This window comes from Oryx dammah, unplaced genomic scaffold, assembly GCF_014754425.2.
Source record: "Oryx dammah isolate SB20612 unplaced genomic scaffold, SCBI_Odam_1.1 HiC_scaffold_1, whole genome shotgun sequence".
NCBI lineage: Eukaryota > Metazoa > Chordata > Mammalia > Artiodactyla > Bovidae > Oryx > Oryx dammah.
Window position 1 is genome coordinate 72,153,326 of NW_024070185.1, and position 25,878 is coordinate 72,179,203.

At 39.9% G+C, this 25,878-nt stretch overlaps 1 protein-coding gene across 3 annotated transcripts in view; it reads left to right on the forward strand.

The window, feature by feature from the left end:
- The first annotated feature begins 674 nt into the window (after positions 1–674).
- PPP2R2A (protein phosphatase 2 regulatory subunit Balpha) overlaps positions 675–25,878 on the forward strand; it is an 86,671-nt gene continuing 61,467 nt past the window's right edge. The window contains exons 1-2 of one of the 3 annotated variants that reach the window (XM_040243359.1): positions 675–1,038; positions 2,879–2,953. In XM_040243359.1, the coding sequence (XP_040099293.1) occupies positions 1,032–1,038; positions 2,879–2,953 (82 nt within the window). In that variant the 5' untranslated portion in view covers positions 675–1,031. Of the gene's footprint in view, positions 1,039–2,546; positions 2,566–2,878; positions 2,954–25,878 lie in introns of those variants that run through there. The other 2 variants (XM_040243376.1, XM_040243368.1) reach the window with 2 other exon arrangements.

Here is a 25,878-nt window from a genome sequence, read left to right on the forward strand (position 1 = left end):
GGATTGTTACCCTTATTTTCTGCGTGGAGTCAGGATCGGCTGCGTGGTTTCAGAGCCCAGCACTTAACTACTGTTTCTGTACTTTTGGAGAAAAAGATCTGGCTCATCTTTTCGACCATAATCTACTAGCAAACTCAGTTTTCCTTTTTGAAACCATTCTCAACTGCCTTCACTTATCAAGGGCTCTCGCTTTCGTTCCCGGGCCCAAGAGAAGGTGATTTAATTCAACCAAATGGCACCCGCCCAGCCACGTCCTTCTCAGATTCGCGAACTTTCAGCTTGGCTGAGCAGCGAGTCTGCACCACTGTCCCTTTTATTGGTCTCGGGGCTGCCCGATAGTCATTATTTTAAGTAGCAATACAGTACGAGTATTCTCTAAAAAGACACAGGACCCCATCAACTCTTACAAGCGAGCACGTTAACTGGACCACTGAGCCTGATCCAGAGTGCAGGCACTGACGCGAAGGTGTGAGCACCGAAGCGCAGCAGTACCTCGGACTGGTACAGACAGTGCGAGCACTGTGAGGGCTACAGCCAGGGACCAGAAACGCGCGGGCCAGGCCGGCTAGGACGCAGCGGGCGGGGCGGGGCGGGGCGGGGCCAGGAGCCCGCCAGGCCTCTCCCCCGCCCCTCCCCCTCCGCTCCCCTCCACAGCCCCGCCCCGCCCCTCCGGCCCAGCCCGGCGGCTCCGCCCTCCGGGTGACGTCACTGGCCAGGCCAGCCGGCGCCATTTTGAAAGTGGAGTCGCCTGCCCTGCCGCCGCCGCCGCCGTCGCTGTCGTAGCCGCCGCCGCCGCCGCCGCCGCCCGCTGGAGAAAGAGCAAGAGTGGGGAAGCCCCTGAGTGAAATCCACCATCCCGCCGCCTGGTCTGCCCGCCCCTCCTTCCTTCTCCCCCGACCCCTGCCCCCTCCCCCCACAGGTGCCATCCGCCGCCATCCGCCCTCTCTACCCCCCCATCCCCAGGTGAGGGGGGTGAGTTCAGGAAGCGGAGACCCCGAGGAACCCAGCAGGGTCACCATTTGCAGCGCAACATGGCAGGTAAAGGAGAAATCACCCTCTCCACTGACAAGGCACCGCTTCCTTCCTTCTCCCTCCATCACCCCCTAGCGACCGCCTGCGCCTGTCGGAGAGCCACGGGGCGCCCCTCGGATTTCAGGGAATTGGTCGGGTGGGGTGGGGGTGGGGAGGGTTCTGGGGAGGCGAGTGGTCGCTGTGGCATCGCAGTGGCTTTTAAAATGAGGGCTGGAGGCTGGGCATGGGTGGGGGTGGGGTGTATGCCGGCGAGCCCAGGGGTAAGGCGTGGGTGGGGCGGGGTGGGGGCGACTGCCGATTTGTCCCTGCGGCCTGGGAGCCGGGAGAAACCTCCGCCCCCTCCCACCCGCGCCCCCCCCGGGGGGCTTTTTTGCGCCTCTTCCTTCCGGTAATTCCTATTTTTCTCCCTTCTGCAAGCCTTCTCCGGTGTTTTTGCAAATAAATCTATTTTGCACCGAGAAGGAAGAGTGCTTTACAAGTTAAAATACAATGGGGACATAGTGTATTTCTTTCCACTGTGGGTACGTATATTTTTGAGACTGTAAGCCTGAATTTTTTGGAGGGTCTGGAACCATTCTCCCTTTGGTTTCTTACCCTTTACATCCAAAGAGTGCAAGGCCTCTAATACAGCAAGTTGCGTGAAAAATGTAATTTAAACTTACGTTTTGCATGTTAGCTTTGGTGCAGATGTCCTTTTCCCAAAAGGGTTTCATGGAGTTAGTTAAAATAGTTGTGGAGTTCAGAGATATAAATAGCCAACGGAAGAGAGATTTAGGTAAAAGCTTGGAGGGGGAAAAAGATGCAGAGAGAAAACCAGGTTGGAATATTTAGCAAGGAATGGAGGTGAAGGGGGAGAAAGGCAGTTGCTTCGAGGATTATTTTTGTACATTTTGATGTTGCTGAATATCTTCCTTCATCTAGTAGAATTAATTCTAGATCTCGATCCAGTTTCTTGATAGATCCAGGACATTTCCCTCTCTGTGCTTGAAAGTGAAATAGAAACATCCAGGGACTAAACCAGTTTTCTGTGCTTTCATCAATATTTAGACAGATCATTAAATCTGTAAAAAAGTTAACACGTTGGATCGACTTAGGGTTTGCTGTGAATAAGTTGCTTTTTGGCCTCGTTGAATAATTATGTGAAATAACAGTTGTTTTGCACAAGATGATGACAAATGAGCAGAATTCATTCTTTGCAAGGTCCTTTGGCTTCTGAGGGATTAGGTGAAGGGGAGGGGAAACAAGCTTCCTGTGGCAGTCCCTTCAGCATTCAATTCAGTTTCTCTTCCTCTCAGTCTGGAGCCAGTGATTTGCTGGTAATGAACTGCAAAGAAATGGGTGGTGAGGTTGTGTTTGCTGTATGAGTGCCTGTGGTGATAGGGTTCATATGAATCACTGCTCTTCACCCAGGCAGTAATGTTCCTGAAGTTTTCTCTTCGTTCCGTGTTTTATGGTAGCTTAACCTTATTAACTCTTCTGCAGGCTTTTGTACCCTTAAAGAAAACTCTGACTTTTGGTATTTACGTTTTTCTGGTAGGTCTTGCTTGAAGTGAGGCTTTTACTGTATTTGAAGGGAAGGAAAACTGGAAGGAAAGTTTTGCACTCGTATACAGTGGTGATGATAGTACATGGACGATAAATATTTCAGACCTGGAATCTCTCTCTTTTGAACACAAGACCAACTATTGGGGACTAACCTTTTTCCAAATTAGTGCTCGGGGTGGTGGTTGTATCTGTGGGTAGTACCAGGCGGTTAGTCTCATGCCAGCCATGGATACCATCACTGTGTTTACGAGAGTAAACGTGAACAGAACTCAGTTTTAATTGGTATGTTTTCTTTTTCCAGGAGCTGGAGGAGGGAATGATATTCAGTGGTGTTTTTCTCAGGTGAAAGGAGCAGTAGACGATGATGTAGCAGAAGGTAAGAGAGCTTTTAATAATGCACAACTTGGATAAAGAATCTTCAAAATCTTGGTTGCTGAAGGGCTTCCTTGCAGCTGAGTGTAGTAGTTTAAGAACGTTTGTTTGTTGTCCAAGCAGTGGGAGAACAGTTTTAAAAGATAGTCTGAAAATATTTTATTGTTTATGCTGTGTTTTATTATTCTTTTCCTGATTAAAATAAGGAGCACTAGATAATATGATGTATATAAAACTGTCACAAGAAGAGTCAAAGGTCCATATGCTAAAGGTGTCTTTGCTGTGTAAATTTCATGTACCAATAAATGGTGATACATTTTCATGGTTATACACCGTATTTTTAGATAGTTGAAATAGATGCCATCAGCATTTAGCTCAGAAATATTCTTGATAGCGTCTTTCATTTTTAAGGGGGGTTTTTAGTTTTTTTTTTAACTTGCCTACTTGGAGAGTGTGGTGTTGAAATTGGCATATTCTGTGAAGAGTGCTGGCTCAAATAATGCCTTTAATTGTCTTTTAAAGGTTAATTTAGGTGGATAAGAAAAGACAGTGTAATGGATATAGAGCATGTCTTCTGTATTCTTAGAAACTGGATTTGATCAGTTGAATTGCTTAAGTATTTATTTTTCCCCCAGATTTATTAGCATATTTCAGAATTCTCAATTTTTGAAACTTTAAGATTTTTGATTTTTGATGGCATTTGAGATGGTCTTAGACGGAGGAGACATTTTTCATAAAGTAGTTGTATTATGTCATTGTCCAGAAATATTAAGGTGTGAATTTTAATAGTATTCTGTGTCTTGAATTACAGTAGGAATTGTCTAAAACTCAGATAAAATAGATACTTTTAATTTTCAAAAATTTGTCTAGTGAAAATTTATAAATTCTCTAGATTGTATTGTTCTCATGATAAGGTCCTGTCTCTGACCTCCTGTCAGTGTACCGTTTGTTCTGACAGTTTTTCCAGGTGATGGTAGGATGAGGGCCTTGTGCGGAGCCAGTTGAATGCTTGGGTTTGCTCGTGTTAGTGTCATCCTAGATTAAGTCCCTGATCAGAGTTTGTGGAGCCCTGTGGGGGAGCCAGCTGGCTTCCATGGCACTTCTGAGACAGCTCTCTCACATTTCTTTCCCTTGAATCCTCATGCGTTTTGCAGATGAGAAACTGGAAGCTTAAAAGAGTTGAGACTCACTGCTGGTCATACAAATAGTGCAAATCAAGGTTTTCTGATGAAGCCTGTGGCATTCAGCTTGTTCAGAGAAAGAAATCCTAAGTTCAAGGGAGGAGTCATGTGTTACTCATTTTGTAACTCCATTACCTGTTAAACAGTAGGCACTCAAATATTGGATCATTAGTTCTGTGCTGTTGTGTAATACACGCCAAGTTATGAAAGTCCTGGATCCTTGAAAAACATTCCTTTGTTTATTTCCATTTATTCCCTTTATCAGAGATCTGCTGGGGGCCTCCTAAACATACTAGGGGTCCAATGTATCTAGAATATAAACCCTGCCCTGAAGGAGTTCATAGTTTGCTTGTTAATTTCATTTAATCAGAAGAAATTAATGATTTCAAACTTACCTAACTGAACCAAATGATAGTTTGTGACATATATGATGGATCAGGAGTTTTCTTCTGCTAATACTTAGTAGCTGCATTTTGCTACTGATTCATTACATAATTTTTTTCATCTGAGGTTGTTAAGTATTACTTTTAACACACAGTATACTCTTGGCATTTTAACATGCTGAAGTGTGGTATGTATTATTTTAATAAAAACATGATTTATTCTAGTACCTGTGTCCATACAAATGTAGTAAGTATAAAAAGCACTCAGTTTTCAAAATATGTAGCTTTAATTTAGGTATTTTTGCATACTGTAGTTTGCATACAGTTTATTTTACTAAGAAAAGGTTTATTTTTCTGAAATAAAAAAAGATTAATACATTTTCTCCTGGCTTCAGAGTGTGATCTGTAAATGATTACATCTGGCTCAGTCTTTGGCTTGCCTGCTTTCTGTTAACGATACATCCCAAGTTCTTTTCCATCAAAGGCTCCAAATTGTCTTTTCCTCCTACACACAGTCAGCTGTCATGGCATGCCCTTTTTACCTCTGTAATGCTTTAATCTTCTTTCCATGCCCACTTTCACCTTGGTTAAGGTTCTCAGTATTTCTCATCAGGATTGCTGTGTAACTTCCTAAATGATTCCTTGCTTCTTGTTAAATGTTTTGCTTCTAAGTTAATCTTAAATGCTGCCCAAGTTTATTTTCCTTAGACATTTTTAGTGGTCACTGTATCCACAGGATTATGAATTACTTTCAGATATTTTAGCCTAGAATGTGAGACGGACTTCTCACCAATATGACTCCTCCTTCTTTGTTTCTTTGCCAGTGTGTTTTACTATCCAGGTGAATGGATACTGTTCTTCAGACAAGTCGTGTACTTATTTTGAGGTCTTCGTTTTTTCGTTTTTCTTTTCTTGTGCTTCTTCCCTTGGAATGCCTGACACTCCTCCTACTCTTCTCTTATCAGAATCATATTCATCCTTCAAGTCACATCTGTAACCCTTATACTCATCTCCCTTTTCCAGAAGTATTTAAAATCTTCCTTCATAGCACTTTGTATCTATAATATTTAGTACCCCCAACCTTCACTGTTGCACTATAAGCTTAGTGCAGGTCTGCTGTATCTTTGTCCTCTATGTGGGACTTTCTACATAAAAACTGCTGTGCTTAGAACAAAGCCTGGAACCGGTAGATGTTCAGTGTTTATTGAATGGAGGGATAAAAATGTACTGTTATGAGGTTATGAAGGAGGACAAATATGGGTGAAAGATACGATGATTGAGACATACTTTTTCCTTGGCAGCTATTTAAGTGGATTGATGATACACATATAGCCGAATAATAGGAAGAAGTGAGGAGACCTTGAGTTTCTATCCTAGTAACAGGCTAGTCTATGTCACTCTGGGTCCCAGTATGCTTAGCCTTAAGAAAACAGAACTGGATTAGGTGATTTTCTGGTGTTCCTGGTCCTCTGATCTTATTAATTCTCAAAGATGTCTTAGAAAAGAGGCAGCCTCAGGTTGTTACTACTGGTAAGTTAAGTTGGTTGAGATGTTGGATGCTCTGGGGGCCTTAATTTAAAAAGAAGAAGACAGTGGTCTTGGTTACTCAGGGCTCAGGATTTTTCCTTAAGTACATTTCAGAACATTTCAGGGGGACTTCCCTGATGGGTCATATGGTAAAGAATCTGCCTGCAATGCGGGGGACCCAGGTTCGATCCCTGGGTTGGGAAGATTCCCCTGGAGAAGTGAATGGCCACCCACTCCAGTATTGTTCCCTGGAGAATCCCATGGACAGGGGAGCCTGGAGGACTATAGTCCATGGGGTCGCTAAGAGTCAGACATGACTGAGCGACTGTCACATTTCAGAACTGAGACAGAATTTTGACATTTGATCATATTCTCTTACTGTCCTTTGGTCCAAGTAGGCCCTTCAGAATGTTTATAGCCAGTGTTGGGGTGTTTATTCTGTGCCCTGTGCTCTTCAGGCACTTCAAGTAGTTTACCTTTGATGTAGCTGCTTGTCTTGGAGAAGGATGAGGCGCTAAAACCCCTAGCACTCACAGTCTCATGTCATGTGGTTTGTATTTTAGCCTTCATGGTAGCTTTAACTACATTTTATCATCTTCTGCTTTAAGTTTTCCCTTTGTTGATAGCTGTTCTCTTATGAGACAGTAGTTTGAGCACAGGCTCTAGTGCTAGGCTGCATGGTTGGAATACTGTCCAGTTGCCTGATGGCTGTGTGGTCCCGGGCCAGTTAACTCAGCCTCTTTGTACCTGTTTTCCGCTCTGTAAAGTGAGGATGACAGTAAAATGTGTCCTGTGATGTTGTTTTGATGATTAAATAAGCTAATGTTCCTAGAAAAGAAACCTAGCACATAGTGAGGGTTTAGGTCTTGTTGTTACTTGAACATTTATGGGGAGTAAGGGAGAGTAGGAACCTGGGCAGTTGTCTTTAAAGGCAACTAAAAGCTTACCAGCCAAAGTGAGGAAAATGGCGCGTGTGTTATTGAACTCTGTATGAGTGCAGTCAAAGAATACGTATAAGTGGGATGGTGAATTGACCTGAATGGTGGTTGTACAGATGTTCGTAATAATTAATTTTAATTTTCTATATTTGGTAGATTTCACAGTAAAAAAGGTTTCTAAAAAATCCAATACTGTACTGAAGGGTTTGAATGAAAAACGGCAGTCCCTTCCACACTCTGTCTCATATCCTCTCTAGTCCCTCTTGTAAGGGCAGTTACATTGAACTCTTCTAGCTTTATTCCGTTGGGCTTAATTACATTTTGTTTGGTAATTAAAGTGATATTTCTGTTTCTCGTTGACTTTAAACATTTCCGATTGACTTCCTTCCCTGGTAGATGAAGATTTAGCTGTTGATGTGGTTGTCCCCTTGCCCCAGTGCTACGTCACGTGTTATGGTCAAATTAGAAATCAGTGCTTGCATTGTCATGAGGATGCAAATAATTCATTCCTGAGCCAACACTACTCTGCGATGTTGCTCACTTTTATTGCATCCCTTTATTTTCCCTGAAGCTAATGATTGCCTGTTTTATAGTTTGCCTAGTTCTTCAAAAAATGTTTTAAAAAAACTTCATTATGGAGATTTTGAACATTACAGGAAGTAGATGGAATAGTGTAATGAACTCCCATCACCCAGCATCGACATGTGGCTGGTGATGTGGATCTCTTGACTCCTTCCCAGCTCTTATTATTTAGTAATAGAAATCTCATTGGTTTTGTTTTTAAAATCTAGTTTCAACAAACTTGAAAATCAAGTTCATTTTAATGTAAAACAGTAAGGAATTTTTCCTAATGACTTTTTGCAGTGACAATTCTCATAATTTGTTAATTTGTTCAAATTTGACTTGTGAGCATAGGATTGTTAAAAATTCAGATATGTGGGCAATCTGAAGTGTGTAATTTTGAGTAAAAAAAAAAAAGAAAAATTTAACCAATATGGTTATTTTAACTTTTAATGCAAATTTTCACTATTTAATTTGAATATTAAATAATGATATTTTATTATTTTCATTAAGTGTAATTTTTCTCATCTCCAAATTTGACCATCTTAAACTTTCTTTCATAGGGTATTATTTTAGGATATGATTTTCCTACATGAGCCAGTGAAACTTGGATCCAAATGTATTGCATCTTTTCAACACTGCTTCCTGTTTATTTTTGGACTTGTGGACTAGTTCTTGGGAAAAAAATTTGCAGTGGGAGAATCCAAATACTCTCCAAGTAATGAAGTAAATAAAATTTAAGAAACAGTCTTTGGGGCATCACAGAATTTCACAGTTTTAAATCCATCCAGCATGTTTAATGCTATAGTATAACAGAACTTAACATCATTTGTGTTCTGTGTTTCTTAGAGTAGTATGCATGTTAGATTTACACACTGGGGTCAGTTAGAAAAAACTAGTAGAACCTAGATTTTTGCAAATTTTAGAGTATTGGCACGTCGGCTGTATTCCAGAACTACTTGGGGCGAAGGTCTTAACATTTCCACTTTGTAACACACGTGACAACTTCTTTCTCTTAACACTAGCATCACTGCTGACAGGAGTCTGGTACTAATGCAGTGCCATCGCATAAAGTAGAGTCACTGCCCATTGAACAACATGGATGGCTGTATTTCTCTAGTAGTAGGTAGTACCCTTGTCTTCTCCTAAGGTACTAAGGAGTTTTTTAGTACTCCTTTATTGGTTTAAAAAAGGAAAAACGAAATAATGGTGTTGATTGTCTCAGGCTATAAACCAAAAAAGACACTTAGGTATTTCTCAGTACTCTCTTTTAGTGAACTATACTTTAAAATTCTTGAAAATTGTGGAATAAGCAGAATGATGAGAGACTGAAGCAAAGAATTAATTGTATTAAATTGGTAAAAAAAAAAAAAAAAAAGATTGCCATATATTTTGTGTTTATACATCTGTATTTGCCCAGTTTAGTTGAGTTGCAGGGAGAAAGGTAAACTTTATTTTAAGCTTCTTATGTTGTTAAATAGGAAAATGAAAGGGTTGGAAATAGATATTTTAGCTAACGCCCTCAACTGTCATCTTTTTTCCCTTCTCTTGGGTGATAATGGAAATTAAAATTGAGTAATCACAGGTTTGCAAGTTGCTCCCTTAGTAGAAGGAAACAGAAGTAAAGGCCTGGTCATATATAAATTAGATCTCTTAATTTTGAGCCATATATTATTAGTCTGTGAAATACATAGATGCTGTTGTTTTTCCACAGATACAGGAAACAGGCTGGGAAGATTAATTTACTAACCGTATCCTTAAGCAGGTGGTGGAGCTAGGATTCTCACCTCAAAACTTTAGATTTCCCTAATGTAAGTTTATTTACTTAACTTGAGCTCCTTTTAGTTAAGGTGAAGGTGTTTGAGATTGTTGGAATGTGACTGGTTTAGAGTTAATTTGTAATGCCTAGCAGATTATTGTTTTGAATCCAACTTGGAGATTTACTGAATTTTCTGCTAATGGAATTCTTAAGCTAGGACATGTAATGTATGTCCTTGTACATTGGTGCATTGTCAAAACAGCAGCCATTTATTCCATTTTGAAGTGTGGTTTGGCAGCCTCTCTTTCTAAAGGTCTCTGAAGTTGAAACTATTTTCATAATCATACTAAGACACTTATTTGCCTTTTTTGTTATGTTGACATTTGCACCAATGATACAAAAGCAGTGGTGGGTCAGTCTGCTAACTTCTTAGCATGTATTAAGGCCTTGGCACCCAAGGGTGGTAACAGTACCACCACAGTCATCTTCATTGCTATGTATCAGCTATTTGAAAATGCACGTTTTACTTAATAATGTCTTTGATGAAGCAGTAAAAAATCGATTTTGTCAAGTCTCTACTCTCGAAAGTCTTGACTCTTGAGTACATGTGTTGAACATTCTGTGTGACAAAATGGAAAGTACACCTGAAGTGTTGTAAACCAGAGTACAGTGGTTGGAGGATAAGCATTAGTGAGTGCAGTTATTTGAGTTTCAAGATGAACTAACTAGCTGCTTTTGGGGGACATCATTTTTACTAGAAAGAGCTATGTGTGTGTTAGTTGCTCAGGCATGTCCGACTCCGTGGACTGTAGCCCACCAGGTTCCTCTGTCCATGGAATTCTCCAGGCAAGAATACTCCAGTGGATGGCCATGCCCTTCTCCAGGGGCTCTTCCTGACCCAGGGATTGAACCCACGTCTCTTGTGTTTCTTGCATTGGAGGCAGATTCTTTACCATCTGAGCCAACAGGGAAGACCTCCCCCCCCCCCCGCCCCGCCCTGTACTGACAAACTCTTCAGACTTGAATATTTGGCAGACATTTTCTCAAATGAACAGTCAATCTGTTATTGCAGGGGACAGTGTTTGTTGCTCTTGATAAAATTTGAGTTTCCAAGCAAAACTCAGAAAGTATTGGAAAACGTGCATCTCCTGAGCTTGATAACTTCTGAATATTTACAGATACTTCAGATGAGATCAGTAGTAATGTTTAATGACAGTGATTTTTGACACTGTATAATGAAATGTGTCAACATTTGGAAGATCTACATAATGGAATCAGTATTTTACAAATGGCCAGTACCTGTGGTGTTAAAGAATTGTGCATAAGTTGAAGTGTAAGAGCATTAGGTTTTTTTAGTGTATGTAATTTTATTTATTTGTTGAATTTTAGCTCTGCTGGGTCTTTGCTGCTTCTTGGGCTTTTGTGGTGAGCAGGGGCTAGGGCTACTCTAGTTGTGATGCCTGGGCTTCTCATTGTGGTAGCTTCTGTACTGGAGCACTAGCCTTGAGGCATACTGGCTTCAGTAGTTGCAGCACATGGCCTCAGAAGTTGCGACTCCCAGGCTGGGTTTTAATATGACAGACAGCTGATAATGATTGCAGATTCCACAAACCTTTAAGAAACTGTCACATGTTGAGTTTTGCAATAGTATCAAAGGGATATCTGTAACTACCTAAAAAACCTGGAAACTGTTCCTACCTTCCCAAACACATACCTGAGTAAGACTGGATTTCTTCCTACATTTAACCTACACAACATGGTGTAGTATGTTGACTGCAGAAGGAGTTGAGAGAATCCCAGCATCTTTTGTTAAGCGAGACATTGAAAAGATTTGCAGCGATGTAATCACTGCAGATGGTTGCAGCCATGAAATTAAAAGACGCTTGCTCCTTGGAAGGAAAGTTATGACCAACCTAGATAGCATATTCAAAAGCAGAGACGTTACTTTGCCAACAAAAGTCCGTCTAGTCAAGGCTATGGTTTTTCCTGTGGTCATGTATGGATGTGAGAGTTGGACTGTGAAGAAAGCTGAGCGCCGAAGAATTGATGCTTTTGAACTGTGGTGTTGGAGAAGACTCTTGCAAGGAGATCCAACCAGTCCATTCTAAAGCAGATCAGTCCTGGGTGTTCTTTAGAAGGAATGATGCTAAAGCTGAAACTGCAATACTTTGGCCACGTCATGCGAAGAGTTGACTCATTGGAAAAGCCCCTGATGCTGGGAGGGATTGGGGGGGGGATCGGGGGCAGGAGGAGAAGGGGACGACAGAGGATGAGATGGCTGGATGGCGTCACCGACTCAATGGACGTAAGTTTGAGTGAACTCCGGGAGTTGGTGATGGACAGGGAGGCCTGGTGTGCTGCAATTCATGGGGTCGCAAATAGTCAGACACGACTAAGCGACTGAACTGAACTGAAACGCCATTCTTTACACTAATTTTGGAGGGAGGGGAGATAGTCTTTTTCTTTTTATAACTTCCTTGTTAACATGTAGGGCTGCTTATTACATTTTTAAATGAATAAATATTTTAAAAGGCCTTTGGGGGTCCTCAGATTTTAATAGTGTAAGGAAATCCTGCTATCCAGAAATAGCTTACAACTGTGGGTTTAGTCTGTTAATTTCATTGTACCTTTGCTTTAGATGAGTCTCCTGAACTACAAGATTAAGTGAACAAACAGAAAGAATCATAAAATGCTGCTTTTGTGTGTGAGTGTTTAAAGCTTTCCTATAACTTCAGATTGTTTCAGCTTACTCCCTTGCTGTTCTTTAGGTACCAAATTAAATATGCCTTAAGTTTTTTAGGGGTTTTGTCACTATCTGATGAGGTCCACTATCATTAATACTTAATGTAGGATTAAAAATGTCTTAATGTCTAGTCTACTGCCATTTCTGGGTTGGCTGCCTGGTCATTAGAAATAAGTTGATGCCCTTGTAGCAGTTTTATGTGTTGTTTTTTTTTCCCCCTCCCCTTCTGAGAGCTGCACAGAATTGGCATGGTAACTATTTCTCAACTCTTAAGGGAGAGGAAAGGAGAAGGAACAGTGTTTTTCTTTAAATTCTGCTTTAAAGTGCAGGATAATCCTATTTTTAAATAGTTGCTGAGTTTTCCATTCTAAGAATGCAGTCTCAACTATTTATTGCTCAGTATTTTCAGTATTTTTGTGGCTATCTTTCTATCCTTTTTAAAAATTTGTCAACCTCTATACAACTTTTAAAACTAGCTTTACTAATTTTCCATCCATGCTTAAACACTGAGTTTATTAAAAAAAAACCAACTAATTTTTTACTAATATGGACATTTTTAATGTTAGCTGTAGCTGATTAAAATGTCGTCTAGATCTTTGTCTGTGACATATGTGGAATTCTTGGCAATTTCTTATTGAATGCTTCTGTGTGCCACTGTACCAAGGTCAGACTTTTGTAATTTTAGTTTCTGTATGTTGACTTTCTCTCTGAATGCTCATATATTAACTGGAATTTTCTTTTCCAAAGTCCTTGAATGATCTCTTTTATCCAGTTTGAGGGGATTCATAGACCAGTGACCGTGTTTAAGAACCTCTGCTTTAATCTAAAAATTTGTCTGTGGCTAATATGCCTATATGGTTAATTTGGAGAAGTCAAGGATGTTTTATATGAGAATGATAGTTTTTAATAAGCCTATTAGGAGGATTATTCTTTCTTAGGAATCTTTTTAGTACTTAAACTCTCCTGATATAATTTTAGAGGGATGACTCTTCTAAGATATTGGACTTGACAGCTTTAGTGTAGTCCCATCTTAATTTTTTTTTTTAATTGAAAAACTGTTGTCTCTTTAACCGTGGATAAAAATATCAGAGAAATATATTGGATTTTTTACTTGACTACTTGTTTATACTTCATTCAGAAGGAATCTAAATTTTCATTAGTCTATTAAAAAGGGATTGGTGGGAACATGTTTTAAATTATTTGAACTTCTGAAACAATGTTACCTTTTAGAACTTGCCATTGTAGAGTTTCAGGTCTGCTCTGTGTGAAAGTGGAAACAACCTTTTTGGTGTTAAACATGCATGTACACACACCTCCCCACCCAGCCCAGTTTATCTCAAGGTGAGAGTCTTGTGGGCCTGAAGTAGGTGTGTTTTTAAAATAGCATAAGAGGAATCTTTAATATTTTCTCTTGGCTAATAGATTGAGAGGGCTGTATTTAAAGAAATCAAACTGTGGTAGGCAATCAATAATTCTTGTCAAAGTCCTTACCCAGGGATGCAACATTAAAAATGATTATTATCAGACTTGGTAGTAGAGAAGGGATTGTTCCTAGTCATCTTTCTTTCCTTGAAAGGAGAATTATTTTTTTCCTAGCAGCAAAACTTCTTTAAGTATTTTTTAGTGCCTTGATATTTTTATGTATTTTGCACTGTAAAAAACCCCACAAGTTTACTATTGTGGCCACTTTTAAAGGTACACTTCAGTAGTGCCAGCTGTATTCACATTATTGTGAAGCAGGTTTCCAGAACAGGTTTTCAATCTGCAAAACAGATACTGGACCCTTGAAACAACTCCCCATTCTCTCCTCCCCTCACTCCTGTATCTATCAGGCTGCTTTCTGATTCTGTGAATTTGACTGCTTCAAATACTTCATACCGGTGGCATCATAGTATTTGTTTTTTTGAGACTGGCTTATTTCATATCCTCAAGGTTCACCCATGTTGTAGCATATGACAGGATTTCCTTCCTTTTTGAGGTTGAATAATATTCCATTGTATGTCTATCCCATATTTTGTTTTTCCATTCATCTTTTGACAGACACTTAGGTTGTTTGCACCTCTTAGCTATTGTGTGCTCCCAAGCTCTTTATAGATACACCTGGGGTTCTGTGGGGGAGGAACATTCTAAGAACTTTCTGTAAGTAGTTGGAGGTAGACAGGAAGAGCCCTAAGCAGAAAATGGAAGTGTCAGATTAGAGGATATTGAAAAATACAAGTTGTTACTGCTGTGATACAAGTCTGTTATCCCAGATTAACAGTTTGGGGACAAGAACTGGGTTATTTTGTAGGCCATTTCAGGATAAGATTAAGCAAAATCTACATTTTTGACCAGAGTTTCACCTTATTTGTTTTGCAGTTTCTGGTTAAAAGTAGAAAATCCCATGGATTTTGTGTCACATTTCATTACTGTAAAACTAACAATAAAGACAGTACATTGTTTTGTGTGTATTTTAATTAGGCAAAGTCTTCAGCATAATAGGAAAATTTGATAACTACATTGCATTTCTTTGTAATGAAATTGTAGATAAGAAATGACCAAGGTTGCATTTCTTAACAAGCCTTTGAGGTAGACATTATTGTCATTTTGTACAGAAGGACACTGAAGTCAAAAGAAGTTGAGGAATGTTAATCTAAGATTATGAGTTAGTCAGAAAAACTATTCCTTCTGCCTTTTAGGCTCCCATGTTGCTTCTCTGTGGTTCACTTTTAAAAAATACTATTTGATTAAATCTAAATCACTGGTAATCATAGGGAGTAGTGCTCAGGTGAGACCCTAATTATTCATGTCCCAGTCAATAAGTATTTGTTGAGTGCCCAGTATTTTGGAGAATGTGAGGGAAATAGAAGACATAGCTCCATCACTTTAGGTATATTAAGAAAGGTCAGTTTTATTACAGTAAGCATTCTCCATAACACACTGTGGCCTTTGGTATTAACTTGTTCATATTACCAGGAGATGCTTGACTAAGCCCATGTAAAAGTTTTATTAGATGATGCTGGGGTGTGAGTAGTAAATTATTTCCCCCGTTCCAGGTTGAGGTTACTCTGCCTGATGCTGAGATGGTGTTTAGTACAATACTTAGTTGTTCAAAAAATCACAAATATCTCAAGTCTTTTTTTAAGACATAACTATGTCTTTGTGGTTACAAATGGTTGTGAGTTGGATTTACTAATGAATAAAACTGGAGATTTCTCCAGGCAGATGTTTGTGGTAGTTTACCTGCCCTTTTGTCTCTTTCCTTTGTATCCTATGTTTCAAAACCTTCATTTGAAATTTTGGCAGTTCCTTAAAAAGTTAAACACTGATTTGCTATATATATATATATAACCCAGCAATTCTATGTATATACCTCAGGGAATTGAAAACTTGTGACCGCAAAACTTGTACATGAATATTTATAGCAACATTGTTCTTAATAGCCAAAAAGTGGAAACAGACCTCATATCTGTCAACCGGTGATGCATAAATAAAAGGTGTTGTAGCCATTATTGTTGTTGTTGTTCAGTATCTATGAGACAGTAAATTTCTGTTGTTGGAGCCACCTGTGTTTTTTATTTTGTCATGGTGGCCCCGGTGAACTAACACAGGATTTTTCTTGTTCAGTCGCTAAGTTGTGTTCGACTCTTTGGGACCCCATGAACTGCAGCACACTAGGCTCCTCTGTCCTCTGCTATCTCCCAGAGTTTCTTCGCATGTCCTTTGAGTCGATGATGCTATCTAACCGTCTCATCCTCTGCCACCCCCTTTTCCTTTTGCCTCCAGTCTTTCTTTTCCAGTGAGTTGGCTCTTCGCATCAGGTAGCCAAAGTATTGGAGCTTCAATATCAGTCCTTCCAATGAATATTTAGGGTTGATCTCCTTTAGGATTGACTGGTTTGATCTCCTCGCAGTCCGAGGGACTCTCAAGAGTTTTCTCCAACCATGGTTTGAAAGCTAAGCAGTTCTTCGGTGCTCAGCGTTTATGGTCCAACTCTCACATCTGTACATGACTACTGGAAAAACCATAGCTTTGACTATACTGACCTTTGTCGACAAAGTGATGTGAGGTCTCTGCCTTTTAATATGTGTCTAGGTTTGTCATATTTTTCCTTCCAAGGAGCAACCATGTTCTAGTTTGTAGCCACAGTGAACATTGTATGGCCGTAGAAAGGAACAAAGGCCTGGTACATGCTGCAATGTGGATGAACTTTGAAAACATGCTAAGTGAAGAAGCAGTCATAGAACCCACATGTTGCATGGTTCTGTATGAAATGTCCAAAATAGACAAATATGTTAAGGCAGAAAATAAATTAGTGGTTGCTAGGGCTTTGAAGGGTGGGACAAAGGGAAGTGGCTACCAGTAGGTACAGCATTTCTCTAAGGGATGATGGAAGCATTCTGGAATTAGAAAAGTGATGATGGTCACAAAATTCTGTAAATTTAGTAAAAACTGCTATAATGTACACTAAATTTGAAAACATCATAATTGTAAATGAACTGTAAAATAAACAGAGACAAAGTAGGATTCTCTTCCTTAAAAAATTTCTAGAGCCAATAAAAAAACTCCCATTCACAAAGAAAAAAGTAGTACTTCTCACACACACAGCACATCTACGTCTGACTTTCCCCTCTGTAATAACCAAATCTAGTTTGCATATCTTTTTTACAAACCAAATGTAAGACAATTATTTTTGTGTTTTATTAACCAGGATTTAATATAAACATCTCCCACTACCACTGCATACACATAGACATATATACTGGTAAATCCACATGGTACAGGAGGTAGACGGTAAAAACATTTCTCCCTCTTACCATTCTCCTAGGTCCCATGTCCCAGATATACTGTCAGAACTTTCATATTTATTATTGCAGAAGCATTTCATATTTGCATGTTTTTGAGTTAATGCAGCATGTTCATCATTTTAGATTTAAAGTGGGTAAATATATTCCAGAAGTCCTTGATGGGCATGGTCTGTAGGCAGGATGTTTAGAGAGGATCTAATGAATTGCCCAAGTAGCTACCGTTTCTTTTAACTGCTCTGATTTCTATAGCTTCAGTCTGAAGAGTTGCTGAGAAGATTGTACATGTTTGAGATGTGAATCTAGATATGTGATCAGTGTGTTATAAATACAGCTAAGTAAAATTTATAATGGCTTCTAAGATATCAGTGTCTTTAAAAATAACACTTGGGTTTATTGATTCCTGGTGTCCATGTCTTATTCTTTTTAAACTAGACCTTGAGCTGTTCTTAGTTGAATTTTACTCTTCCTGGTAGAGTCTGAAGCCACCTGGTCTTTTTGGTGATTCTTTCATTAGGCTTATACTGGATGTTATAGGGTAGGCTGGTTCCCAAGGACCTAATTTTTTTTTTTAACGTGGTTTTCTGACTGTTGAGTAAATACGTAGGTCCTTTAGTTAGTATATCCACCATCTCTAATTCTCAACTGAATTTCTTGGGAATTTGGTTAACATTGTGTAAAATGCCAAAATTTGGTTAATGTTAGTGTACTGCTCAGGTAGCTTCATCAAATTCTTGCTATGTGGATATTTGCTAATGTTAAAAATTTTTATTCTTTCTGAATATGTTTTAAAAAATAAGTGCTCAAGGAACATAAAGTGAAAGTCACTCAGTCGTGTCCAACTCTTTGTGAACCCGTGGACTATACAGTCCATGGAATTCTCCAGGCCAGAACACTGGAGTGGGTTGCCTTTCCCTTCTCCAGGGGATCTTCCCAACCCAGGGATCGAACCCAGGTTTCCCACATTACAGGCAGGTTCTTCACCAGCTGAGCCACCAGGGAAGCCCCAAGAAACATAGCTGGTTGCCTGTAGTGTAAGCGCTTTGCATGCATTGTCTTGTTTAATCTCTGAGGGTGGGTGGTATTATCATTTTCATTTTGTAGATGAGGAGATCAAGGATTAGATAAAGTATCTTGACCAGGGTCACATAGTTGGTAAGTGGGAGAGCCAGGGGATGAACCTGGTTCTTTTGACCTCAAAACCATCATAAGTAAATGAAGGAAATCACTTGTAATCTCACTATTTTTAGGTAACGTCTATTAACATTTTTGCATAGATTTTTCTAATGTACAGTCCTTTTTCTGCTGTGAATATATATTTTCAAAGCTGGCATTAAATGTGTCTTTACGTATTAAGCTTTTTTCCCCAGTTAACATTTAAGAAGATAAGTGGCTAATGATATTTAATTGGCTGTGTGCTGTGCTGTGCTTAGTTGCTCAGTTGTGTCCACCCCTTTGTGACCCCATGAACTGTAGCATGGGAATTCTCCAGGCAAGACTGTAGTGGGGTTGCCATGCCCTCCTCCAGGGGATCTTCCCAGCCCAGGGATCGAACCCAGGTCTTACTCATTGCAGGCAGATTCTTTACTGCCTGAGCCACCAGGGATGCCTAATATATTTAATTTGGGCATATTTATAATTTTTTCTATTATAAATTATGATGAACATCCTTGTGGGAATCTTATTACTTTAGGGCATATTTCTAGCAGTAGAAGCTAGTAGTCAAAAGGGGTGATCTTTTTTTAAGTGCCTGATGGTATGTACATGGCCACCCACTCCAGCATTCTTGCCTGGAGAATCCCATGGATGAGGAAGGAGCCTTGCAGGCTGCAGTCCATGGGGTCACAAAGAGTCTGACACAACTACAGCAACTTGGCATGCGCGCAATGCTGTGTATTATCAAATATCAGTAGAACTTGGTGTTGATTTTCCCTTTCTCCACCAGTGAATGGGAGTGCCCATTTCCTGACCTGTTGACAATGTCTGGCACAATACTACCATTCAGAAAAATCTTTTCCACTTATTTGCGCATGTTTTAAGTGTGTAGATTCTGTTCCTGTCCTTTGTCTGTTGTTCTTTGGGGATGCTTGTGTTTTTCATATGTATGAGCATCCCCACCTTACCCACTGCCCTTCCCGCTCCCCCTCCCAGTCATGTGATACCTGAGGGAGGTTGTATGGAAGCACAGAGAAGAAATAATTTGGGTCTAGGGTAGATGGGGGAAACTTTCTAAATGAAGTGGTTTTGTTTGTTTTTGACAAGCAAAGGAAGGCCAGAGGGTAAGAAACCAAACATTTGAGAACTACTGTTGTGTTTTCTGTCTATAAATGGGGATAATTACTAGACTTGCTTTGTTATTTGGATTAAACACTTGTGTGTCCTTCCTTTTAACACATACTAAGTGCTCAGAAAATTTAGGTGCAGTTATTTAGCTATTTAATGCTAACAGGTTAGCAATTAACATAAGAATAAAAGCCTATTTGAGCCCATAAATTTTTAAAAAAAGCCTAATTGGTTTTGAGATTTGGGGCAAGTTTGTACAAAAAAGATCTTCACGACCCGGATAATCACGATGGTGTGATCACTCACCTAGAGCCAGACATCCTGGAATGTGAAGTCAAGTGGGCCTTAGAAAGCATCACTACAAACAAAGCTAGTGGAGGTGATGGAATTCCAGTTGAGCTGTTTCAAATCCTGAAAGATGATGCTGTGAAAGTGCTGCACTCAATATGCCAGCAAATTTGGAAAACTCAGCAGTGGCCACAGGACTGGAAAAGGTCAGTTTTCATTCCAATCCCAAAGAAAGGCAATGCCAAAGAATGCTCAAACTACCGCACAATTGCACTCATCTCACACGGTAGTAAAGTAATGCTCAAATTCTCCAAGCCAGGCTTCAGCACTACGTGAACCGTGAACTTCCTGATGTTCAAGCTGGTTTTAGAAAAGGCAGAGGAACCAGAGATCAAATTGCCAACATCTGCTGGATCATGGAAAAAGCAAGAGAGTTCCAGAAAAACATCTATTTCAGCTTTATTGACTATGCCAAAGCCTTTGACTGTGTGGATCACAGTAAACTGTGGAAAATTCTTAAAGAGATGGGAATACCAGACCACCTGACCTGCCTCTTCAGAAATCTGTATGCAGGTCAAGAAGCAACAGTTAGAACTGACATGGAACAACAGACTGGTTCCAAATTGGGAAAGGAGTACATCAACGCTGTATATTGTCACCCTGCTTATTTAACTTCTATGCAGAGTATATCATGAGAAACACTGGGCTGGAAGAAGCACAAGCTGGAATCAAGATTGCTGGGAGAAATATCAATAACCTCAGATATGCAGATGACACCCCCCTTATGGCAGAAAGTGAAGAGGAACTAAAAAGCCTCTTGATGAAAGTGAAAGAGGAGAGTGAAAAAGTTGGCTTAAAGCTCAACATTCAGAAAACGAAGATCATGGCATCCGGTCCCATCACTTCCTGGGAAATAGATGGGGAAACAGTGTCAGACTTTATTTTTGGGGGCTCCAGAATCACTGCAGATGGTGACTGCAGCCATGAAATTAAAAGATGCTTACTCCTTGGAAGAAAAGTTATGACCAACCTAGATAGCATATTCAAAAGCAGAGACATTACTGTGCCTACTAAGGTCCGTCTAGTGAAGGCTATGGTTTTTCCTGTGGTCATGTATGGATGTGAGAGTGGGACTGTGAAGAAGGCTGAGCGCTGAAGAATTGATGCTTTTGAACTGTGGTGTTGGAGAAGACAGTTCCTTGGACTGCAAGGAGATCCAACCAGTCCATTCTGAAGGAGATCAACCCTGGGATTTCTTTGGAAGGAATGATGCTAAAGCTGAAACTCCAATACTTTGGCCACCTCATGTGAAGAGTTGACTCATTGGAATAGACTTTGATGCTGGGAGGGATTGGGGGCAGGAGGAGAAGGGGACAACAGAGGATGAGATGGCTGGATGGCATCATGGACTCGATGGACGTGAGTCTGAGTGAACTCCGGGAGTTGGTGATGGACAGGGAGGCCTGGCGTGCTGCGATTCATGGGGTCGCAAAGAGTCGGACACGACTGAGTGGCTGAACTGAACTGATAGACACTTTGCACCAGGGTATGTTGCCATGAATACAGCTGCAACTTGGTTGGGTTAGGAATTTGGAAAATCCAAAGACAGAAGTGGGAAGATTAGTGTCATCAGAATTGGGGTTAGGCTGGGGTTTGGCACTTTGCCTGTTAATTTAACTAAATTACTGTGTTGGCAACAAAATTTCAATTTTTTTTTTTTTGGCCTCCTTTTCCCATTTATCTCAAGTTCCTCCATGCTTCCCTCTGGTTGTATACTCTGCATCTTCTCTGAAGAATAATACATTTTGGGAGTGAGGGGGAACTTGAGACAGGCAGTAGAGCCCCAAAGCACCCTTCACCATTAGTTTCATTTTCCCTTAGCATGTAAGAGTGGAGTTTGGGACACCTGAGGTTGTGATATCGGGAAAATCCTCTTAGAAGTATTGATCCTTTAATTACTGAGGCTCTAAAAAGCTTTCTCATATCCCCCCCCAACCCCCTCCCATGTCGAAGGCAATTTTATAAGTGCATTATTCTTTTATATTGTTTAAGTGTTCTCAGTATTCTTTCCTCCACTCTTTAGCTGTTTCTATGATGATCTGAAACTTTTACCAAACCTCGAGTAGACTGATGATTATATGTATAACTCAGAAAAAATTCTACACGAGTCTGAAGAGAAAGTTTTGTTATACCAGTGAGCACCCTCCATTCTGTTTAGAAGTGTGCTGGTTTGTTGTCAGAAGGGATGGCGTTAGCCCAGTACAAGTACTTGTCAAGCTTTATGCGCTTATGAATTTCCTGGGTGGAGCCTTTGATTTTGCCTTTGTAACCAGCTCCAGTGATGGTCATGTTGCTGCTGCTGCTCTGGTGGACTGCGGTCCACAGATTGAGCGACCAGGCGGTTTACAGCCTTTTTTAGGGGAAGGAGAACAGGTAGGGTAGTAACTTAATTTGTTGACTTAGCATTTCTGACGGACTGAATAGATCCATTGTACTGTCACATCAGTTAACGTTTGTTCAATAAATGAATAAACACCTCCTGGAGAGCTTTGTACTAGTGTTAAAAGAACAGTTTGCATCATAGTACTATGTTTCAGCCATCCGTAATTGTTGGGTTAAGTTTGTGTTTGCAAGTGCAGTTTAGCTCAAGCCAAGATCTTACTATACTTATAGCCTTGCTTTTGCTAATGATTTACTTTTATAAGTAGATGGCCTTCCAGTTCTGTGAAAAGGATGAGTTTAAGAAGTGAAGTCTTAACTCCTTAATTGGTTGTTTCATTACCTTTAACACAGATTTTTAATAAGTATAAATGAGTAACCATTTAATTTTTATGTTTGTGATTCCTCTGCTTCATTAGCCTTGAGTTACCTTTTCATTCTCTACTAGGATTTCTCCCTCCCCAGCCACCTAATCTTAGTTTTATTTTAGGTTGATTTTCATTTTATCCATATAGTTCATGTATATAATTTAACAAATTGGTAGTTTCACAGTGCTTTTGAGGAAGATTAAAAGTTTTCTGTCCCTCCTCACCTTGACTCTTTCAACGGTTTCTTCTGGTATTTGTTTTCCTGTTTCTAAACAGTGTGCTCATATAGTTGTTCTTTTATCAGTTTTAGACATCCTGAGATGTAAATAGTAGCTAAGAATTGAGCTCTGTTTTGCTCCTGTTACCACTCCTGCTGTTTGCTCAGGACTGTTGTACCATTATTATTGTTTATACCAGTATTCAGAGTTGTAGCAGGCTGAATAATGGCCTCCCTCCCCCAAAGAAGATAACTACTTTGTAGCCCCGGGAATGAGTGCATATTACTTGGAAAAGGGATTTGAGATGTGGTTAAATTAGGAATTTTTTGAGATGAGGTGGTTATTTGGGTTTATCCTCCTAGGCCCTGAATATAATCACAAGGGTACTTGTAAGGAAAAGAGGAGGAGATTAGGATCTAAGGAGGAAGTAATAGATGCAACCCCAGAAGCAAGAAGTTGGAGTGATGCAAGGAAAGGATTGCCCCCAAAGGATGCAGGAGACCTCCATCAGCTTCCAAAAGGCAAGAAATCACATTCTTAGAGTGTCTAGAAGGAGCTAGGTAGCCAATACCTTTATTCCAGTGAAACTGATTTTGGACTTTAGGCTTCCAGAACTGTAAGAAAGTTAAGTTGTGTTGTGTTCAGCCACCAGACTTAAGGTTAATTTGTTCCAGTAGTATGCGAAAGAAGTACAGAAGCAGACGTTGTTATGTCTGTAGAGATACTGGTCACCACTGTCAGATGATGAACTATAGCTTTGCTGTTAGGACATTGTTTTCTCTAGAGTTTATAATTATCATGTTTTTCCTTTTTTTTTTTTTTTTTTTTGGTTGTTGTTTGTTTCAATCTGCCATCCCTGTTTTCTTTCTGCACCTTTCAGCAGCTTTTCCATATAATTTTCTGCGTGGCTAAAAGAATCAGATAATCAGTTGTTTATCTCCCCTTGACCCCTGGAGTTCTCCATAGTGTTGTTTCAGTCTGGAGTTATTCATTTTCTGTGAATCTGTCATTGAATCACCCTCAAGTCCTCTAAGAGACTAGCTCTCCTGATAGTATTTTAAAGTACATCAGGATGTTCTACCAGTTTCAGTTTTCCCTTGAACTCTGTCCCTCTGAGACAGAGGGTGCCTTCTAAGTTTATTGCATACCTTTGGGATTTTTCTTTGTTCTTATCATATTCACGTCACCATTGTGGGAGTTCCTTTTGTCTTTCCTGTGTTGAATCTTCCATTTTTGGGGTGGCATGTTTTGTTTCATCCCCCCCACCTCCATTGGTAGAAGTGTTTACCTGCTTGGAAAGGATGTCTTTCTGTTTTCACACTTTTGGGTTTGGCTAGTTATCTGGAATCACTTTTCCTCAGAGTTTGGAAGGCATTTCTTCTGTCTGTTAAGAGTCCAGTGTGGCATTTAAGGAACCTCGTGCTGTTCTGTTCACTGTTTCCCTCTCTGGACAGTGTGCCATGGTGTATCTTTTTCATTAGTTAGGCTAGTACTCATTGGCCCCTTTCAACTTGTAGATTCATTTTCTTCAGGTTTTTTCTTCTCTGTCTTACTCTCTTATTCTTTCTGGAACTCCTGACATGTGAATCTTGGACTTTCTGCATTGATCCTCTAGTTTTTGTGCGGGTTTTTTTCCCTCTTCTATTTTCCATCAGCTTTACATTTTGTTTCTTTTTGGGAGAGTTCCCCACTTTTGTTTCCAACTATTTCACTGATATTTACAAATCCGATTATTTTTGAAAGCTTTTTGTGGTATATTCCTTTTTCAGCAACCTTTGTTTTGTAGATTGAGTATCTTTGAGAGGATTGATTCTAATCTTGGCATTCTGTTTCCTTTGAGTTCCTTTTTTTCTTGTGTTAGTAGACTGCAGTATCTGATGATCCTTAGTTGTGAGATGCTCAAAAAGAGATTGGAAGGGCTGTGTTCACTGGCAGAGCGAATCAGCTGGTGGGCTCACTGTAAGGTGATGAACTGGGGACTCTCAAGTGTCTAAACAGAAGGAACCGCGTTCAGAGGGAGTTCTATGTGTGCGGGGCATGTCATGTCTTAAGCCTGACTGCTGACATTCTGAGAGTCTGGAAGGTCAGCTCATGGTTGACTATGCATCCGTTCACTAGATCTCATTTTCAGTTTGTTACTTGGCCTTCAGCTCCAACCCATATCTTCTCTGGCTCAGTTTCTTCAAAAGCTAGTTCTCTCCTTGAGAATTAGACTTCTCTGCATCTTAAGTAGATGCTTCAACCAACCAGCCTTATTTTGAATCTCACGTCTTACTGTTGTCTTTTCCTGACCCCTGGCACCGTCTGCTTGGCAACCCCCTCCACATGCTCTTAATTTTCAATTTCCTTTATTTGCTAAGTTAACCTCTTTCCATTTTCTAGCACATTTGTTGTTGTCTTCTGCTGTTTGCACACATGTTCTTTTGTTCTTAGTGTCTCAAACTGTTTTTATTCATTTAGTGTCATTTTAGTGGGCTCTGAAGGGGAGAGATAAATGTTTTGAATCTTTGTATGTAACAAGTAGATCAGTAAACATAGGTCTGTTTCCTCCATGTGCCAGAACATTTGATAATCACTTTCTCTGTCTTGCAATAGGAGAATTCACGGTATAGTATTTCTCATTCTTTTAGTGTAAAGGTAGATTTAATTGTTTTCTCAGATTTAAATTCTAAATTGTGTCCTTTTATGCTCAATATACTAAGCCTACAGCAAAAAAAGAGAGAAATTAAGATACACTATTTTCAAACCAAATTTTAGACATTAAGTAGTCGGCCAAAATGAGTGAAGTTTTAAAAAATTTACTATTATCATTTTTAAACTTTGAAATGTATTCTGATACATAAACTCTACAAGGACCAGTTCTTTATTTACTGTGATACCTTCAGCGCCTGCAACAGTGTCTGCATACGTAATAGCTGCTCATGAGATAATTTGTTGACTAAAATTATATGTGAAATTTGCTCACATTTTTAGAATATCAAGAGAAAGCTTTTGCTCTATTAGAGATGACTTTTACTTTTTTCCCCAAGTCCTAAAATCACTTAATTAATTGAAATATTTGTCCCAAAGTAAATCGAATAAAATTGTAGTCAGTTACTGACTGCAGGGCAGCTGAGTTCATAATTTTCTCCTGGGACCATCACTTACTGAAACCAAGACAGAATTAAGGGAGTGATAGTTCTCTGTTTTTCATCCGGAGCATTCATCCCCTGAAACTAGTACTGTACATTTGTTCACTTAGTGCCAGGGTGCCTCTGCCTGCCTCTGAGATCTTGTCTGTCATTTCACCCTTGTGTTCCATGACCGTACACAGTCTTGTCCTTGTTGAAGGCTTTGAGCTTGCTGTTCTAACCTGGAATATCTTAAATTTTTGCATGGCTTTAGTACCTATGTAAATTGAGTCCCCGCCCAACTCCAAAGTGTACTCAGTGTTATCTGCTTTTCCCCCCTCCTTTCC